This window comes from Tyto alba, unplaced genomic scaffold (assembly GCF_018691265.1).
Source record: "Tyto alba isolate M040663 unplaced genomic scaffold, T.alba_DEE_v4.0 Super-Scaffold_7, whole genome shotgun sequence".
Taxonomy (NCBI): domain Eukaryota; kingdom Metazoa; phylum Chordata; class Aves; order Strigiformes; family Tytonidae; genus Tyto; species Tyto alba.
The window spans coordinates 30,490,136-30,510,198 of NW_024881328.1; the positions used below are offsets into that span (position 1 = coordinate 30,490,136).

Below are 20,063 nucleotides of genomic sequence, written 5' to 3' on the forward strand. Positions count from 1 at the left end.
TCACCATAAGAATAGTTATAAGAAATACAGTTGTGCTTGCCTCTTTGTCCAGGGCGAAGTGAGGTTTGCCTTCCTTCATCAGAGAAGGATAGGCTGATAATTTAGCCAGCCTTTTACATGTGGTTCCTTTAAGGGTAAAACCATTCATACCGAAGCGAGGCATCTGTGTAATGTCTCAGGGCTTGAAATTTGGGCTCCTTGGCCATCAGATGAGCGCAGCTTCCATTTCCTCACAGGTTATGCCTACACAGAGTAGTATAGAAGCACTGAAGTTTGCTTGGAAACTGGAAGCAGCTTAGCTGAACTATCACAGAGGTTCATGCAGGCTAATTTACCTAATAGAAAAAAGGCTCTTCTCAGCAGGGTGAATGGCTCTGTGCAGAATCCTGTGCTTTCATAGCTACACTATTTCCTTACACAACTAGACATTTAATGAAGCCCTAGTCTGGCATACAGGCTGCACTTGTACGTGTGGTTATCCATCAAGCATACCAGTTGTGCCCCTCAAGCAGTCTGTTTCCATCTGCTAGGCTAGCATTTCTGAGACAGCTCCCAAGTCAAACAGAAAAAGAAACTTAATTTTATATTACATCTGAATAAGCCATAAACAGTAGCTATATCCCTAGTAAAGTAGTAGAAATTGAGGTGCAGATAGGTTTTAAAAAAACACCCTGTTTAATGTGCAAGCTACATAGAGTCAGTTACTAATTCAAAACACTGAATTACAAGAACTGAGTTGAATAGCCGAAGGAGGCTTTTCCTCATGTCAAACAACTGATATTTCAAACAAATTATGTTGAGACACTAAAGTAACTTTAACTGGCAAGACAGAACTGGATAAAGATGCTTCAATTCACTCATTTCAATTAATAATTAAAATTATTATTAAAAAAAAATTACTTCAATCTCTATCCAATTCCATTCACGCTGAAAATTTTGCGGCCCTGTTGAACCACACAGATGCAGACTTATGGAAAGAGTCCCAAAGATAAAAGGATATTCTGTTTGCTTTAATTTTCACTTTATACTTTCCGCAAATAATTTACACATTAGACAATGGAATGCTGTCTACCCTGAATATGTATAAAGAAGGAAAAGTGGTTTAGTATTGCATATCACAGAAGGCAAGCAAGTGAAATGAGGAAAGATTGTATCTTTAATATCAGGTCCATATGAACACCCAAACAAAATTCTTTAGCAATATTGGGGAACAGCTCAAAGGTTCACCAACCACCTCTTTCAGGCACAACCCTCACGATTAATGCATCCAAATCCCCTAAAATATAAAAGCATATAAATATGTCTTATAGTTCTAAACAAAATATTTAGAAAGAGGTATTTCAAGTCATGTGAGAAATAAATAACAAAGTGGCACAAACCATTTTTTTCCAATATAACTTTTTAAGCCACTCAGATTTTTACCTAAGACTAGTATCAGTAAAATGGCCTTACTGTAGCATTTCTCTTTACAAGAACTAATGAATGATTTAAATACAATGTTAGCAGATACCTGTTAAGATCTGAATTTATGGAGGAGGCCAGTAATATTTTCCTTCTAATAATCAGCAAATAATTCCAAATCTAGAGCTAGAACTTTATTATATCTTCAATTACAAAGGTGAAGGAAGAATCACCTTCTTTCTTCATTCGTATTCCAGATTATCTGTTAAACTGATCTACAGCCCCCCATAAGATTTTTTTTTTGTCAACTTCTTTATGCACCTTTACATCTTCCTTTTCCTGCCCATGCTAAACCCAGGTCTTTGTGGAGCTCTCCCCAGGGAGGCCCAGATATTCTCCTCCAGACAGAAACTTATAAACCTGTTATGAAAATACTTTTCCTCTGATGTCATGATTTTGCATTTATAAACACTCAATTCTATACACTGGTGAGATATAGTATCCATTCACTAATCAGAAGTAAGAATTAATAGGGGTTTTCAAAGCTACAAAGGCAGCATTTTCACTCTTATGGGAGCGTACAGTTCATACTTTGGGGGAGGGGAAGAGAAGAAAGAGTGTTGGCTCTTTCATGAACATAAAAGGGCAGAACTACACATTAGTGTATCTTCCCCGTCTACAGACTTTTTTTTCTGAAATGCAGTGTAAACTTAAAACCAACCATTAGTTACTTTAACTAAAGCTTAAATCACAGGTGTAATTACTTCTACAGAGGATTATGACCAAGGTTTTTTTAAAATGTGGATTGTTAAAATTTCACAATTAAGAAATAAATCACAATAGGAAAATAGGCTCCTATTCACAAAACAACCAAAAAAGCTGGCATCATTAATACCCTTTTAACAAAGCAAAACCAGAACTGAAATACGGGGAATGCCGTTGCCATGTCAGGATTGAGGTGAATTGGCAAAACCGTGGAAATGGGCTCGTACTGCACTTGCCCAGCCCTTGGCCTGGTTCAATTCCATACTCGCTTCTTCAGTAACCCTTCTCCTTCATCAGGGCAGAGAAATTGCCAACTCACTTAAGTTTTCACAAAAGGGAAAAAAAGCCTACACTTTTGAGAATTTTTATTTGAAAGAAAAGTTGAAATGCTGGGTATTCTTGATTCATACATGCTTTAATACCAAGATTTTTTGACCTTCAGAAGTCCCTTCTTCCAGGAAAAAAAAAAAAGCAAAGGAAAAAAACAAACAAACCAAAAAAAAAAAAAAAAAAAAAGGAAAGGAAAACACACCTCGGAAACTACCACTGAGAGACACTGCAGACATCAATCTGAAATAATGGCAGTCAAAGGCAGAGGTCAGGATGATATAGGCAGCATCAATCTTTTCATTTAAATATCTCCCTGAAAGAGACCTCTCAAAAAGCAGCGGTGAGAAAATCCTGGACTATCCAGTCAGAGTGATGAAGAAACTGACTAAACATGTATAATTTACAAGATTTTCCTAATAATGACACCAAGTATCTCCAACTTTGACAAATAATTCAATTTTAAGACCTCACTGAAATGTAATATGGAAACTACCATCAGTTCGTTGGATCATCTTAGCAAGATACAGCAATTTTCTCACAAAGATTTGTTTATGAATTATACACATCAGATTAGCAAATAACACTAAGAAAAGCAAGCACTGCAAATTGGATCCTGATTATTAAAAAGACAACAACGTCCTGGGAGTCTTCCAAAACTGCTGGAAAATGCACACTGCAAGGAGAATCGGTATTAGTACCTAACAAAGCTGGGTTACACTCATAACGCTCCAACACGCTAATCTGTCACCATGACAGAAAACCAAAGGATGCCAGACCGATACACAACAATATCACGGCCAAACGTCCTACATATCTGACTCTGAGCTTCCAAGCAAAATTAAAAATAGGTCTGGAATGTCCAAAAAAAAAAATAAGGATGCTCTCCGCATGCATGATTCCAACTTCTTGTCAAAAAAAGTACTCTTCAAGATCTTTCAGCATTCTTCTGTTACAGTGCTTTGCGTTACTGCTCTATAATCACAAGTGACGATAGAATTAGATAAATATTTTCTTCAGATCTCTCCTCCAAGAAAAAAAACTACACATTACAGTAAGTCTGTTATAAAACTGCAGCACATGTTTAAGGCCCCTAAAAGCACCGATGCTGATAAAATTAAAAATGGCTGTGCCCAAAGATCCCACAGCAAAACAGGCACAGCTCTGCTGACGATTAAAATATATATTAAAAATTCCTGCATTACCTTTCAAAGGGCGAGGTATGCAAAACAGAAAGATTATATATTTTTCCAAAATTGAAATAAGTTATGAGACAAGCGAAGCAAATCTAGGCAAAGCATACATCTTGAATGCAAGTCGAGTTCATTTACACAATAAAGCAGATTTTATTTTCCGAGACGCCTAACGCATCGGGATTTCAAAACTTTTATCAGGCTTCGCTGCTGAAACAGACACACACCACTTTTTAAGGAGTCACAGATGTGCCCAAATACCAGCGGACCCCACCCCCCTTTCCTGTGCCAAAATGGCTAGTTCGTTACACCCACTGGCTACTTACCAGCCGCAGTGCTGAGCAGTAGGGTGGCACTGGAGAGCAAGAGCACCAGCACAAGGTGCTGCAGTGAGGCAGTCATACCTGGGGAAGCCAAGGATCGAGGGAGCAGGAGGAAAAAAAAAAAAAGAAAAAAAAAAAAAGGGGGGGGGCAGGAAAAAAAACCCCGACGAGAGGAATTTCCTCCTTCTTTCGCACAGCCGTCCTCAGCTCTCCCGGTTTACAATCCCGTCTGGAAGGGCAAATGGCAGATGAGAGGAGCCGTCTTCGCTCTTACTCCATTACACCCGCCTGCCTTCATGTCTCGGGAGCCGGCACCGCCGGGGAAGCGCCCGCTCCTGCCTCCCAGCCCCGAGGCATCGCCCCCCGCCGAGCACCGGCGGAGCTCCCGACCGAGCTGGGAACCACGCTCACTTCCCACGCAGCTTCACCATAGCGAAGGAACAGCCCGGTCGAGAAGGAAGCATATCCAGACGCGAGCCCGCGCCTGCAGCAATGTCAGTCAGAGCAGCCCCCCCGGACGACCGGGGCACGGGTAACGAGCTCTACGGGCTTACGGCAGCGCCGCCTCCCATCCCGTTAAAGGTCTCCGCTCTCTCGCCGGCCCCGTTCGCCGCCTCACGCTCCCGGGAAGGCGGCGGCGATCCCCTCAGTCCCTCCGCGGCCCGGCGCGACCCGCTCCGCTCTCACGGCGAGGGCTGCGGCCGCATCCCGGCCCATCCGTCTCCCCCGCCGGGCGGGCTCCACCGCGCACCCCCGGCCCCCCGCGCCACAGAAGCGACGCCACCTCCGGCCACCCCGACAAAGGTGGGGCCCAGAGCGCGGGGCGGCGGGAGGCGAGGCCCCTCCTCGGCGGCTCCAGCTGCGGAGGCGCCTGGCCCCGCTCTGCGGCGGCCCTTCCCCGCGCCGGGGGAAGGCGCTCCCCCTCCTCCTCCGCCTCCCTCCTTCAGCTTCCACAGCGCCAGGCAGCCCCCCCCGCCCCCGGCCTAGCCTCCTCCCTCAGGTCTCCGCTCGCCGCCGGGGAACGGCTCAGCCCCCTCCGCGCTGCCAGCGCTTTGCTTTCCTTTCCTTTCCCTTCCCTCCCCCCCACCCCCCCACCCCGGGCGCCGGGCTCGGCGGCGAGGGGCAGCTCCGCGCCGCTCCGCCTCCTTCCCGCGCTGGCCGCCGGCTGCGGGCGGGAGCCGAGGGCCGGAGGTCCGCCCCCGCCGCGGCTCGCGCCCCCCCACCGCCCGCGCCAACGGCTCCCCCAGCTCCAGACACAAAGGGGACTCGCTCCAACGGCCACTCCGGGCGCCCGGCCCGCCGCGCCACGCCCCTCGCCCGCCAGGCCACGCCCCCCGCCGTCAGCGGCCCTGACCATAGAGGTGGGCCTCCAGGTAGGTAGAGAAGAGCCCTCTCGGGCAGGGGGCGGGGCAGCCGCCCGCCATGTTGCGGGAGGGGGCGGCCCGCCGAAGCCTCCCGGTGTGTCTCGGGCGTCGGTAAGGGACGGGGAGGGCACCGGCGGTCGGAGGGGAGCTGGAAGCGGGAGACAGGCCCGGGGGAGGGCTCCGACCGACCTTCCCAGGAGGGCGGTGGGCGGCCGCCTAAGGGAAAAGCGCCTGAGAGCCCTGTCAGCAGGGGAGCGCGAGCTCGGGGGTCACATAAACAGCGTTTATCGGAAAAATCCGTTGCAGGCCCTGAGCTTGCATCAGGTTTGAACTCCGTGGCCTTCCTTTCAGAACCCCCGAGGCTTCTGCCTTGTTTCCTCCTTCAAGCGCCCCCGTTGAGCTCCAGCGCCGGCAATGCTACCTCACTCTTCTCGGGGAACCCAGGCAAGCCCACCCAGCTCACACGGCTCCAGCCACCGGACTCTCCCAAGCAAAACCACTATTTGCCTCTTAAAGAGATTTCTAAACAAAGGTAAAGTCGAGCCGCTGAGCTGTTTGTATGCTTTAACCTTTGCTATATTGCACAGGACCAAAGGTAATTGAGGCCTGCAGCTGACAGGAGAACTGTGACTGGAATATAGTGTCTGAGGTTCTGTCCTAGCAAGGCTCTTTCAAACAAATTTTACTGTGTGTAACACAGCAAAAGGTTCCTAAAAGCATCCTGCACACAGAAGGCACTGTCATACCTGCTTCTCCAAAGGGTCGATTGTGAGAAATGCTCCCCTGTGCCTTAATTCCTACACCAATTTCAAGAATATGGTACAAGGAATACAAATCTAAAAATCCAATTTTGCACCTCAAAATATTACATGCTACTACATAAAATAGTGGTTGCAAATCAGAGTTATGACCTTAACGATAATAAAAGGCTTCTGCATAACTCCATTCCTCTTCACAAGCTGTAACAGGTGAAATAGATGTAATCCAACTCTTGCATCATCAAGAGAATTATTAAATAAATTGTAATAGGATTTTTATCATTATGATGCTTTGGCCAGAGACAGTTTGACATTTCTAGGGTCAAACTGAGTTTATGTGGCTGATAGTTCTAAAAATGTTTTAAAAGTTTGCTACAATATCTTCCAATCTATGCAGATCTAACACGGGTATTCGTGAGGGACAATAAAATATAGAATCCCAGATTGTAATTCATATTGCCACTTTCCAGAACTGCAACCACATGTTAACCACAGTATCCTTCCTGTTATTTGTGGAATGTGAACTGTCAAGAAATAACCTTTAGAAGACACAAAAAACACCAACAAAAAAAAACACCCAACCACTAACAAACAGAATAGTTTGTTTTCCAAGAGAGGGCAAAAACCCCAACACTGACTATTTTTTGTGGACCCAAAATCCAGTGTTCTTTTCTGGTTCAGCAAAGACACTGAGCTATGTGACATACCTTCTGCCCAGCTGTACCTACCAATAAAAGAAGTGAGATCAACTTTGTTCACAAGAAAACAAGAACCTTACTGTGTGGGTTGCACAGCACTTTCACTGTTTAGATGGTAAAAGAAAATTACTGTAATTGTTTATGACGTGTATCAAAACCTGCTCAGCCTGAAGTAAATGACAGAAGTCTCTCTTGTTTTAATAGTTCTAGTTCTGGCTTATTCATTAATACCAGGAGTTCTTCACAAGAAACTGTGCAAAACAGATATTCTGCTTTAAAATACTTTTATTTTTTTTCTCTCCACAAAATGGATTAGATTGTTGTTCTGTGTTTTCCTAGAAATAAAGAACAAGACGTGCCAATTTTTATACAATTATTTCCTCTCAATTTCACAAAGACCCAGACCCTGATCAAGAAAACACGCTTCTGAAGGCCGTGAGGCTGTGGATCTGCTTCCCCTGAGCTTGTATCAGGTCCTTGGACTAATCTCCCAGACTCACACCCCCAGCAGTTTGCAAGACGTTATTCTCCCTCCCTAACCCATTTTGAATTTGGCAAAAGACCTTCTCCTCAAGGGCCGGGTCCCTCCTAGCCCGGTGCGACTGCAAAGGCTGCGAAGGGCCCTTGGCCACACACCGATGCCAGGCTGCAGAGCAGGAGCTGCTGCACCCCTCTTTCTCTGGAGCTAGCAGGGCTGAGGAGGGGCTGACCCCTACTTCACCACACAGATGTAGGAAGTAATCGTTGCTGTCTAAGCACAGAAGCAGCTTCCTTTTCCCACGGTGGTGGGAGGAAATCGGAGATCTAAACTGTCACTCTCCAACTCACTCTGTTATGTGCTTGGACTAGAACATATTTATAATTCTTTCTGTGATGTTGTTTTATCTGTAAGCTAGGATTTTGCTAGCCTAGTGTTCAGCAACATCAAGTAAGACCCACAGAAGCATACTTGGGATAATGAAAACTCGCAGAGCTGCAGCACGGTACATCTGTGGTGCGGGTTCAGGTAAAGGTAACGGGAAGAAAAGAGAAAAACCTGTAAAACTTACCAAGATTTAAAAGAAAATATTCTGACTAAAGCACTCTATTTCCACCAGTAAGAACTTCACCCAGCAAAAAAATATTGAAGTTAACAAAGACTGTTAAAAAACAGAATGAGGAGAAAATACCTTATGCAGTAGATGCTTTTTCACAACAGTGTTCACTGCTCTCAGAGCCAGACAGGGGCAGGCCTGCGCCGGGAAGGCAGCAGCAGAGAAGCTGGGGGACGGTGGCTGCAAGCCCCCCCCCCAGATGTCAGTCTGATGTGCACCAAGGCAGTGGCAGGGCACACGTGTCACCCCTGGGCGAGGGACCTTTGAATGACTCAGCTACATGCAGCACACTGGGGCTGCCCCTGTGCTTGAGGGAGGCACAGAGATGAGAAATAAGGCTGATAGGCATCTCAGATGCTTCCCACTGTCAGTCATACTGATGCAAATGCAAACATGTTGATATCACTTGCAAATTCAACACTACATAGGTGAAATGAAACATGTCCTTATTAGCAGAATCTCCTTTAAACAACACACGTCTTTATTTTTAATTACCTGGAATACAGAAAACTATTTTCATGCTTCCAAGAGAGTATTCCAATGGAAAATAAAATGAACAAAGGATAAAGAAAACCAAGATGAACTACTAAACAATAGTTTTAGCCCTATTTCTTCTTAGAAAATGCAAGGTTCAGGCACTTTAAAAAGATTTCTCAGGATAGGTTCACTGGATAATTATCCAAGAGTTTTTCAGTGCTGAGGCAATGTAACTTATCATTGTTAGGACTCAGGGGACTACTCTTTTTGACAGGGCCTTTCATGAAGTCAACAAATCAGTTTAAAACAAGCCATAAACTATATTTGGCTGCCCATCAGCTTGGCCAGAGTGTTCTCTCAGTGCTGTCATAAGTGTTGGGGAAAGAGGATAATAACACAGTCCAATGTTTAGTTTTTAGGGGATATTTTACTCCTAATTTAAAAACAAAGCATCCCGATAGCACTGACTCTGATGCATAAACTTATGTTAGAACAGCAATCAAGATGTTCACAGACTTTCCTAGAAATAAATACACCCATTCTGGATCCGAAGTAATAGCTTAATAAATAATGGATTTGGTACAGGTCTTCACCACAAATGCCTGCCACTCATTGCTAAATTAGGGAACTGTCAGCAAGATCATCTCCCCAGTCTTGCTTCCTGTAACAGTACGTGGGGAGAGAGGTGGTTTCTGATAGCCAAGATCCAAGCTTTATATAGCTCTCTAGATTATTATTAACATTCTGAATTGCAGCCAGAGCGAACCGAAAAGACAATACTGTCTACTTACAGTCTGCTGAGTTAGCAGCTAAAGCTTCAGCCAATGCAGCCCAACAAGTAATCACACGCAGACGTCATTACCTTCGGAAGTATTCAGTTACTTGTTTTATATAGATTTTCCCATCACAGAGGTATTAACACACCCCCATAAATCCCCGTGGAGTTAGAGGTCAGAATAGCAAGGGTGTCTGTGGGAAGACCATAGAGTTACAGAGATGTGGGCACATGATATGCAGAAAGAAAATTGGTGAATTCTCCAGGGACTTCAGAAGCAATCTGGACCCAGAAGTACCTTTCTTCATCATGGACACATTTCCTTGGGAATAGAAGGCACCAAGCCCTTCAGAGCCTTCCCACAACCTGTCAGCATCACTTTCACCTTGTCTGAATCAGTGCCAGTTTCTGCTCCTTCTCCAGGGCTTGGCTTCATCTTGGGAAAACAGATTCCACAAAAGAGGGACAGAGAGTCACCAAGCTGTGACTGAAACCCCAGAAAAGTCCTTTGTGGGGGAAAGTCAATTCCTTTCTGTTCTTTCTGACAGTCAGTCTGCCCTGCCAAGACGCAAGACTGGCAAAAGCTCCTGTGGCATCATATACCAGAGCAGGCTCTCATGTTTGCAGTTCTACCAACAGCCTTAAGGAAACGGTAAATCAAATTCCTTGCCTCAGAGGGAATTCGTTTCCCCTTTAGTCAAGTAAAATAATCTGTGCCAGACATTACTTTCGGCCTTTAGACTCATAAAAGTCCATCTCAAGGCTGTTATGACTTAATTTTTCTTTGTCTCTGAAACACAGAAAAGAACACCAACCACTGAGCCTTTGAAAAAAATATAAACATTTGCGAGTGTGAACTAGTAACTGTTTGCAGCCCTGGGTTTTTCTAACTCTACCATGTTGCTGTGTAATCTACCTCCAGGTGAACCATGCTCTGCAACGACATCATGACAGTCCATGGCTTCATTATCCTACATCGGAAGAGTTTTGTGGCAGCTTTTGACAGGAGACTTTTAATTAATTTAATGCAAAAATTAATTGCATTACTTTTGTGGCAGTCCATGGGAAGATTTATTTCAATATTAAACTTCTTTTCTTTTATGCAGGTCTCCTATTCCCTGGTTTTGGTATAGCGAGTGGCTTCCTATGGGGAGCCCATAATTGCATGATTGAAGATGCGAGGGTCAAGCCTGGAAACGTAAGCAGGCGGGTGTGGAACAGGTAACCTTTCGGTGCTAAGGGAGAAGGAGGAAGAAGATGCATGCTGTGGGATAAACACACAAAGGCAACATCTTGTGTCTTAAAAGGATTAGCGGTCAAATAGTTAATAGACATTTTCACATTTCATGATACACTCTGCTTCCCTGCGATAATGAGCTACCAACAATGTTCCTAGCAGTCCCTGTCTTGTTTTAGAGATAACACTGCTTAGTCTGTGGAAACTTTATCTCCATTTTGAGGGTGGAGGTGAGAGAAACTTTCAAGCTAGCTCTGAGAAGCACCTCCCACTTTGAATTAAGTTTGAAATTGTATGTTAAAGGCCCTTTACAGCTTGCCTCAATCTCTTGGCTTGTTCATCACAACATAAAATGGGAAATTTGCTGCAGGGTGTTTATCAGTTCAAAACATCACTTGTTCATTAAATCCAACAATGGACTTAGTCAGAAATGGAAATGTAATGAGTTATGTCAGAATCATCTTCCGGTCCATAGCAGAGGGGTATGTCATCGCCACAGACCTGCAGGGCTTCATTCCTGAGAGCGACCCGAGCCTTCTCACCCTCATGACAGGCGGCTGGGAACAGAGCTCATGGAACCTCCAACACGCTCTCCTCCTACTGTTACCTTCCTTTTTCCTTCTGGTTTGGGGGTTGGGTTTTTTTGCTGCTGTTGTTTGGGGTTTTTTTAATCCCTCACTACACGAGCTAGCTGGCAGTGCAAACCAGGTTGGTTTTCAAAAGCCACCTTTTTCCTTTTTGCTCTTTTGATTTCTCACAGACAATTAGACCTAAAAATCAGCTTGCTAGAAGCATCTTCTAGCAAAAAGCCAGTAAAAATGTCCCTTGAGAACAAAAAAAGTCTCTGGTAAAACCTTGGTGGACCTGCACTCAGTTTGCCATGGCAGAGGGATGGAGAAAGCAGCCTCTGTGTGTGCTCATCGCTGGCTGTCCTTGAACTCCATCATGCCAGCTTGACAAGCATCAGACATTCACCTAAAGGAGAGAAGCAGTGTCCACAAAGTGCAGTTGTTACTCGTTATTTTAAATGACGAAATTAATGGCAAATCAGCCGTATATGTAACCACACTCCAAATGTTCTAAGTGGTGGCAGCAGTGGCACCATTCGCCCCTGGGTGACACCGGGCCGTGGAGGTGTGAAGCCTCAGTGTTGCTCCACTCCCCAGAGAACCCATCGTACCCCTCGAGTGGCTCTGACATACTCCTTGCTGCCTGCCCAGCCTGGAGGACTGAGAGGGATGAAGGCACAGTCAGGGTTGCATTTGTCCCCTACCTTTTTTCATCCTTTCTTTGGGAGATCCTTTGCAGCTGTGGTTCTCCTCTGAGGCTGCTGTTTTGGCCAGTCATTTGGCGTAACAGGACACACATGGCCTTCTCTCCATGTCTTCCAGCAGCCGCAGTGCAGCCCTCAGCCCCTGCTTGCTGCCTTGGTCTCTCCCAGTTTCCTTTTCAAGGAGTCAGCAGCAGCGTCGAGGGAACAGCTTTTGCTCAGGCTTCATACAACAGTTCCCCTTTGCAATGAGAAAGGATGCCTCAAATATGAACCCAACAGCAGAGCTGCTTCATGTTCCATCTTCTCTTGCAAAGGCAAAAAACATCAGAAACAGAGAGTTAGAACTGCAGCGTTTTTTAACTCGGGGCTTGCTGCTGCTGCAAGCACAGTGGCAGAGGACTGACCTCTCTCGGGGCCATCACTTCCAGAGGAAAGTGCTGCTCTGGGAGTGCCTGCTCAGCGTTCCTCTCCTGCATGCGGCCAGCTCCAAGAACGTCACCTGGACAAAGATAAAAGTAGAAGTATTACCTTTTACTGTATCAAACAGGAGATTTCTATCCTGTATGCTTCTGCCTGTAACGTGACATCTGTTGCCTAAGAATTTTGAAACTTATTTTTATCTGCAAAGAATGTTCCTCCCGATCAAGAAATGAGTCAGTATCTCTGTAAGGCCTGCTTGCCTCTCATAGATCGATTTAGAAACATAAACCAAACTAACTGCTTCCCTGAAAAATCCATCAGGAATCGTCTTGTTGAAGTGATACGGACCAGACCACCAGCTCCAGCCACTGGCATCAGCCTCAAGTTGTTCAGCACGCAGCAGCCATTGAGGGCACAGTCGCTCCCTTCACCCCACACTATTGACAGTCATTTGAAATTGCAGAGGCCTAAAAAACTTCAATTCACAAATGAGAACCAGGTTTCCATAGGCCATTTCCAGAGCACAAAATGGGCTGTGCAAGACTTACATATGTGGCTCAGCAGGCACAGACAGCCCTCGGACTCTGTGAAACCTCTACCTCTGCTTGCAATTTCAGATTAAAAGGCACAGATGTAAATGAGGATGGAGGAACAAGTGAGCAGAGACTTTTAAAGGAAAAATTGCCCTCTGTTTCCATAGCAAAGAGTTTGTAGTTTTTCTATAGATGAAAGCTCATCAAAAGCAGGAAGGACAATCTCACAGAAAGAAATGCCATGTGAGGTGCTTTATATTGCATAAGTTTGAAGGAATTTTTCCTTTTTTTTATTTCCCCCCACATTTGCCACAAAATAGTTGTGATGTTTTACGTATCGCTTTTCCCCTCCCTTCCTTTCCTCTAGCCTTCACCAAGTTCAGTAAAATCAGTGTCTGAGCAGAACTTCCCCTCTTCAGCATTTTTTTCACTTTCATTTTTGTATTAATTTACTTTTAACCATCCCCTCAACTTTGGAGAAGTTGCATTTAGCATAAGGAAAAACCACCCACCCTGTAGCCTCTGCCCTGATAACTTTGCTGAAGCTCTCACATCCCCAGTGGCAGCAGAAGAATGGAAGGGGTATGAAGTGAGGGCATACAGAAGCACAGGCCCTGAACTAAATGTTGAACAGAAAGAGGAGGGAGGTGGTGGGCAGAAGAGAGAAGAGCCAGGGAGGGAAGGGAAGAGAGAAAAAGTTACAGGAGAGGGTTAAAGAGGTTGGAATTTGCATTTACTGATTTAACAAAAAGGAGGATGCAAAACTCAGACCTCTAATACCTGTGACCAAACCACCCTGTGGCTTATGATTTTACTGGGAGACAGCTATTTGTACAGTAATGGAGTTGCCGGGTGATGCTGTCCCCACCAGAGCTATAAGGAAATGGGAATAGAGCAATAGGAGGAATCCCACAGGTATGGGGAATAGGTCAAAAGCCCACAATTTTGCCTTAAGAAGGTCCTGATCTGTCTGCCCAGGAGTCCTCCCCCAGGGGATCTCCCATCTGTGCCTGAAAAGGAATCATGTTAAGGCAAAGGAGCAACGGTGAACACCTGAAATCTTTCAGACATCTTGGGATAGGCAGCCTTCACTGCACCCATCTGCCTGGAAGGGCTGAAGATCAGTGCATGCAACAGGGGGTGTAGGATGGACAAAGAAGCAGGTCCCCGCAGAGGCCAGCACACAGACATGACCTGCTGGCAGCCCCATCAGTCATCCCCCTAGCTCCCTCTGGCCACCGAGCAATCCGCACTCCAGCGGCCCACAAACCCCCTTCTCCCTTGAGGCAGACTCTAGCCTCCTCTCCTTCCCCTGATCCCTGGCCCACCCTCCCCAGGTCCCTCACCGTGGTTTTGGTCACGCCCCTGACCAGCACCACGCTGGGACAGCGCTCCCCACCTGCCCGACAAGACAGAGGCAGAGCTGAGCAAAGGGGCTGCCCATCACACAGCCCTGCTTCAAACGTCCCCACATTCGGATAACCAAGTGCAGGCACCTGCAACTGCTGCAGAGCCAGAGCTGGGCTTCTCCTCGCCAGCCCACAGCTGCCCTGCTCCTTTAGCCCGGCCCCAACAGATACAGACACAATGATGCGACAGGAGGGTTAGCAGCAATGTTTCTTGGGGGACAGAAGACACCCCCAACCCTCCACTCACCATGCGGACATTGCTGCACTCAGGTGCAACTGGAAAAGGCTCAAAAGTTTCTCAGTGCCCACCCCCAGGAGCAGGTCCCTCGGGTAGGCTGGCAGATAATCCTCGCCTCAGAAGGAAACAGCAAGTCCCATGTTTCTCTCAGCTTCGCCAGAAGCTGTAAAGCAGATTGCTCGTGTCCTCCACTAGCGTTCAGACCTCCCCTGTGTGTTTTGTTGATGAAATCTCTCACCCCAATTTGGGAGATAGCGGTGTTTGCTAAATATGCTCTGCCTTGCTACCAGAATTGCTTCTGACCTTGTCCTGTCTTCTTCTTGGCGTTTGGCAAATACTTATCAGTGCTCACAGTGACCTCCAGCCAGCTGGGCAGAAAGCTTTGGAGCCAAACATGTGCACAAATAATTCCAGGGTCAGCTGTTACTACTGTATTATCTCCTCCTGTGGTTTCTACAGATACCAATAGTTAGTAAGTGCCGCAATTTGCAGCCCCTTTCCCTTTAGCACACCAGGGAGCATATTCCTTCAACTCATGGCCATTAAACCCATTTCAACAATGGGGGCCTTCAATCTGGTATTAGCCTGTGTTGCCAAATGTATCTTACCCTCAGATGAAATGGAGCCCAAAACAGCTGAAGCCACAGATCACAGAGCAGTCATCTTTAGTGGAGAAGGTCACCATTTAATCACCCTTCCCAAATTAAATGGAACAGAGGCCACTGTGCATATCCAAACATAGCACCCTCTCTCTTCAACATCTCTGGCCTCCTGCAGCTCAGACGCAAGGTATTTTTTCACCCTGATGTGTAGAGGTCCAAGCCTGATCAGAGTTCATTCAACCTGAAGAGCAGCAATGACTATTCCAAAAAATGAGACTGTTATGGCTAAAGACTATTATGAAAGCCTGTGTGAAGCTGAGGCCAGATGTGCTCTTGGCTCACTCCAACTGTTGCTTAAAGCAGAGCCCTGGTTTGTTTTGGTTTTGTTTTTTTAAGCAAAACAAAACAGAGGATTGACAGGAATTAGGCCCCGTCTGTAACAAGAAAGACTTTCTGATGTTTTTCTGCACTGCCATTACAGATGTGTAGCAGGGCTGGGAGCACACACACTCACCGACAGTGCTGCAGCAGCTGCCAACCTGCCAGGGCACAGCAGCTCTCAGAGGGTGGATGAAAACGTGAAAGGAGCCCTTACATGACAGGATGGCAGTGAACGGGGGTGCCGTTCCATTTAAGTTCAGCTCCAAGATTCAGCTTCTCACCTTTGGGACTTTCTTAGTGTTTCAGTAGGATGCTCTGAACCATCCCCTGGAAATCAGAGCAATTGCATGGCTATGATCATTCTTCACCTTCACAACAAACCTTTCATCAGAGGATCTCAAAGCAACTTGCCAGCAAGAACAGGGACATCCTCACACCATGCCTGTGACATAAGCGAAGGATGGAATAGATTAACTGCTTAAAAGCACACAGCAGCTCTGTGGGATGAAGAAGAAATAAGAAAAACATATATACGTTTGAAACTGCACAGGGTTTTATGGAGAGGCAGCCTGGAAGGCTGCCAGGATGCTGAAATTGCCACCCCTATACAACCACGAATACCATGGAAACCAGCAGGGCACTGGCAGGCAGAAAAGGAGATCAGCTGAAAAATGGCTTTCCATGAAACACAGCCAGGCTGGGACGCTGCTCCCCTCCTGGCTGAGGGAGGACTACGTGCCCAACCACAAGTACTGCTGCCAGTGGGAGCAGGGCTCCAGGAGGGAGTAATTCCCAGTAATTTTCCAGCCTGGGGTAATGTTGCTTTCCTGGTGGCAGCCAGTGGATGACAGTAGAAAGTGGAATGGCTGAAGACTGCTACATCATGTCAGCTGTAGCACGGAGGTAATGGAAACCCCGAGTGCCAGGTAAAGCTTCGATATGTGCTGGGAGGTGTAGGAAGATGAAAGTAAGTTGACACCTGAATGAGGACAGGGAAGAAACATGCACATGCAAGCTCCTGCATGCCCTGTCTGGTGAGGCATGATAAAGAGGCATGAAGCACTCAACAGTAATAGTAGTTTTCCCCCCAATACTGAGAAAGCTAAAAAAAAAAAAAAAAAAAAAAAAAAAAAGGATTCCTTTAAGCTGAGCAAAAGCAAGGAAAGGAAAGAGGCCTGGAAAACAAAACCAAAAATAACAAATGAAACTGAATAGAACAGGAATAACAAAAATAAACAAACCCAGACAAGCAGTGGGGGAGGAATGACCATACTGCTAATCTTTCAACTACACCATGCACACATTAAACTACAGAGAAAGCTCAGAGAAATATCCATCCTCCCAGCTGGGCAAGGACACCTGCTTGTTACCAAAGAGCACACATCCCTTAAGAAGTCACACTCTTGGTAGGCCAAGTCAAGTGGAATCCAAGCGTAAAACAGCTGTACTCATTCAAAATGCTGCCAAGAGGAACAGCAGCATCTTGTGAGTAAGCTAGATACGGGACAACCAGCACCAGGCTTGGAAAAAAATAGCCCAGTGGAGACGAGCAGCAGGTAGAGACGGACACAAATCTCTCCCTCTGGCTCCCATCTGCTGAAAGGTGCAGAGGCCATCTGCTACAGACCCTAGGTGGAACAGAGGTCGGGGGAAAGGGGAGTATTTCACAGAAAAACAAAGAGGACTGAAAAACCAGAGAAGTAGCAGAGTGCTGCTGCTGCCACGCTGAAAGGCACAAAGCTAATGAGCCTCCCAGTAACCACAGGAGAGGGCTGGAAGTGGACGGGAGTGCTGCCACAGCCGGCCCCGATAAGGCTCTATCTAGGAACTGGTGAGGGCTGCACAGCTGGTGCAGCACTGCGCTCACAGCCTGGCCCAAGAAATGGGTCCGGAGGAGTGCGAGAACAACAGGATAACATCAGGCATTTCTCACGCAGCTGAAAGACCGCCGGTGGTCATCAGGAGACAAGTGCAGATGGGAGACTTTAAAGCAGTGCCAGAAAAAACAAGCTACAGCCAGAGTCGAGGAACATGGGATCCGACTCCTAGTTGTCAGCAGTTGTGGTGTATACATTGCTGAAAACAGATGCAGTGCCAGGAAAATCCAACTCCCAGCATGAAAAAAATAACTTAGGAATGATAATGAGAGAAGCCAAAGCAACTGCGACTGTGAATTAGTGATTACATAAAAGCTTTTATCTTAAAGTTATGTTAGGCCAAATTCTGAAGTCATTTTTTTCAGCCAGAATGCTCCCTCGAGATCCTGTGATTTGGCCACAAATTGCTAAATCTTAAAAGAAGAAAAAAACCTCAAAAAAAAGATTTTCTTTTTAAGCTAGCTGGCAATCCACAGCAGGCAATAGCCTCAACTTTGATTCAGACACTTCTCCAGCAGGTAGACGAAGTTCTCTGCTTTATGCCACCATCCCTCCATACAGCATAACCATGAGGCACAGGACAATTATCAGGATTTGCTCCCTTATGGGGCTACTAATTCAGGGAGGTGGAAAAATCAGGCTCTTCTGTATGAAGGGAAGCACATGTTATTCAAAGCTCCCTGAAACAAGTGAGATACAATCCGTATTGCAGTTCTTTCCACTGAGACATGTCAAATCTACTTCTGAAAAACTGAACATACAATAGCTTGGGTATTGCCATAAGGAAGTGTATCAGTCATCACTGCCCAACATGTGTTGTTCACTCGAATGCTCCAAGACCAGCATCACTACCTAAAAACCCCTGCGTTATTTTGTTGTTGTTTTTTTGTTGTTGTTGGGGTTTTTTGTGTTTTTTTTTTGTTGTTGTTTGGTTGGTTTTTTTTGTTGTTGGTTTGTTTTTTTTCCCCAATCTGTAATGTTCTTTGCTATGTCTGGGCAGAACAGCAACAAAGATGTCTTTTCAAAATAACTGACCTGGATTAAAAACCACCACTGTCTCAGTGGCAGACACACGAGAACAGTGAAAGGATACTCTCTCCAGCACTGGAAGCTTCATCCCATTCCCTAGGCATTACTAAGCCAAGCAGTAGCTCTAGGCTTCACACCTTGAGGCCTCTGTGCACTTTCAAATGGAGAATCTGCAAATCCCAGGTTCCAGTGAGTCCCAAAGAGATGCAGTCACACCAAGGCGCCACTTGCTTTCTGGCACCTCTATCTATCACGCACAGGAACCTTCCCTGCTCATGCTTTGGACTTGGCCTGCCGTAAGTAATACGCTGCCAAGCTGCAATTTCTAAAGAGGTATCGAAAATAACATGAGAAAATGATAAATACTTTGAGCAGCAGACATACCCTTCCTATGAAAGATGAGCTGCTGTAATAGCCCTTCCAAAAGCAAGGGAATGTGCTCAAATACCTGTCGTAAAATCTGAAACTAGAATGCTGCCCAGCCAAAAACGCTGGAAATAGCTCTTTCAAGTCATGCAAACACTTTGGAGTTTCTGAAACGAGAAATAGCTGGAAATAGTTTCAGATAAAAGAACCTTTCATGCCAGCTGGCAAAAGGCAAACAGATGGATAAGATAGATGGATAGACAGGGCTTAAAGCCACTTTTGTCTCAACAGTGGGCTGGGCTTGTATATGCAACGTCTGAAGGCAGCATATCACATCATCTGACCCTTAAATGTTAGCTTTATGAAATCATATCAGATGAAACCGCAGCATTCAAAAGCATCTCTCAGCCTGGCAGGACTCTCACCCTCCTCCCCCTCTGCCCAGCAGCACCTTCCATAGTCCCTGGGCTGGCTCAGTGCTCACACAGACCTTTGCCCCGCAGGTTTTCCCCCACCCTCAGTTCAGCAGTCCAGCCTGTCAAAGCTCAAGAAGGTTTGTTATGGCACAGAAAGTTTGCAAATATTTAGGCAAAACACTTTTTTTTCTCATAGTGCAACAGCAGCAGGGTGACTGCAGACAGCAAGAAACCAAGGATGCTGTGAAGGCTGAAAGGGAATCCCCCACCGAAACAGCATCTGATATGCTCTAACAGAAACTTAATGATAGCAGGATATGGTACAAACAAAAGAAACCAGGGTAAAGGAAGCGGGGCTTTTTTGGTAACCTGCACAGCGTGAGAAAGGTGATGTTTTGTTTCAGCTGCAGTTTTGGTGCTTGAATCAAAAGAGGCCAAACTGATCCACCTCAAGACAAGAATTATGCCTTGACTGATGGGGATGGGTCTGAGTGACGGGTTTGTGTGAACCCCAGCAGTCTGCTTACAGCCAGACACCCACTCCTCACCAGTTACTTTTTGTATAAAATGACTATGGTGGGGAGCTGGGATGTCGCCAGTGCTGGCAGCTCATTTCATGTGATGTTTGCCATGAGTGGCAAGGGCCACAGTCCCCGCCAGTCTCCCTCCAGTGACTCATCCCCTGGGACTTCAGTGGGTCGCTGCCAGCATGACATTCCGGCTCTGCTGGATCACCAGCCAAAGCCAACCCAGGGTCTCTCCAGCACCTCGAGTAGTGCAAAATGATTACAGAAATCTGGAAAGAATAAACTAAGTACATTGCACAGGACCAGGAGTAGTTTAACTTTCTTTTAGAACTTTGTTTTTTTGCTGTATTAGGACCACATGTCCCTGGACTTTTCATGTCAAAATGGAATTGCATAATGAATATTAAATATTTATCAAGAAATTTACAGCTCAAAGTGGTCTGCAATGACAGATCAAAAAAGAAAGTCACTTCTGCACCATTTCTATCCTCATTTTTTTATGACTCTGAATTCATCCTGAAGGACTTTAATATTCACCTTTATAGATGTTTCTGCTTTTCACGCCAGACATTAAACTCTG

The 20,063-nt window shown here is 45.9% G+C and overlaps 1 protein-coding gene and 1 long non-coding RNA gene across 3 annotated transcripts in view; both read right to left on the reverse strand.

The window, feature by feature from the left end:
• Positions 1-4,928, reverse strand: part of BMPR2 (bone morphogenetic protein receptor type 2) — a 113,938-nt gene extending 109,010 nt beyond the window's left edge. Inside the window, exon 1 of one of the 2 annotated variants that reach the window (XM_033010786.2) lies at positions 4,013-4,926. In XM_033010786.2, the coding sequence (XP_032866677.1) occupies positions 4,013-4,088 (76 nt within the window). In that variant the 5' untranslated portion in view covers positions 4,089-4,926. Of the gene's footprint in view, positions 1-4,012 lie in introns of both variants that reach the window. The other variant, XM_033010787.2, reaches the window with a different exon arrangement.
• Positions 4,929-8,381: 3,453 nt separating this feature from the next.
• LOC116965829 lies at positions 8,382-20,063 on the reverse strand. The gene is made up of 2 exons (XR_004409694.2): positions 12,090-20,063; positions 8,382-11,985 (listed from the first exon to the last, which is right to left on the reverse strand). It is a non-coding gene; the product is annotated as an uncharacterized LOC116965829 (long non-coding RNA).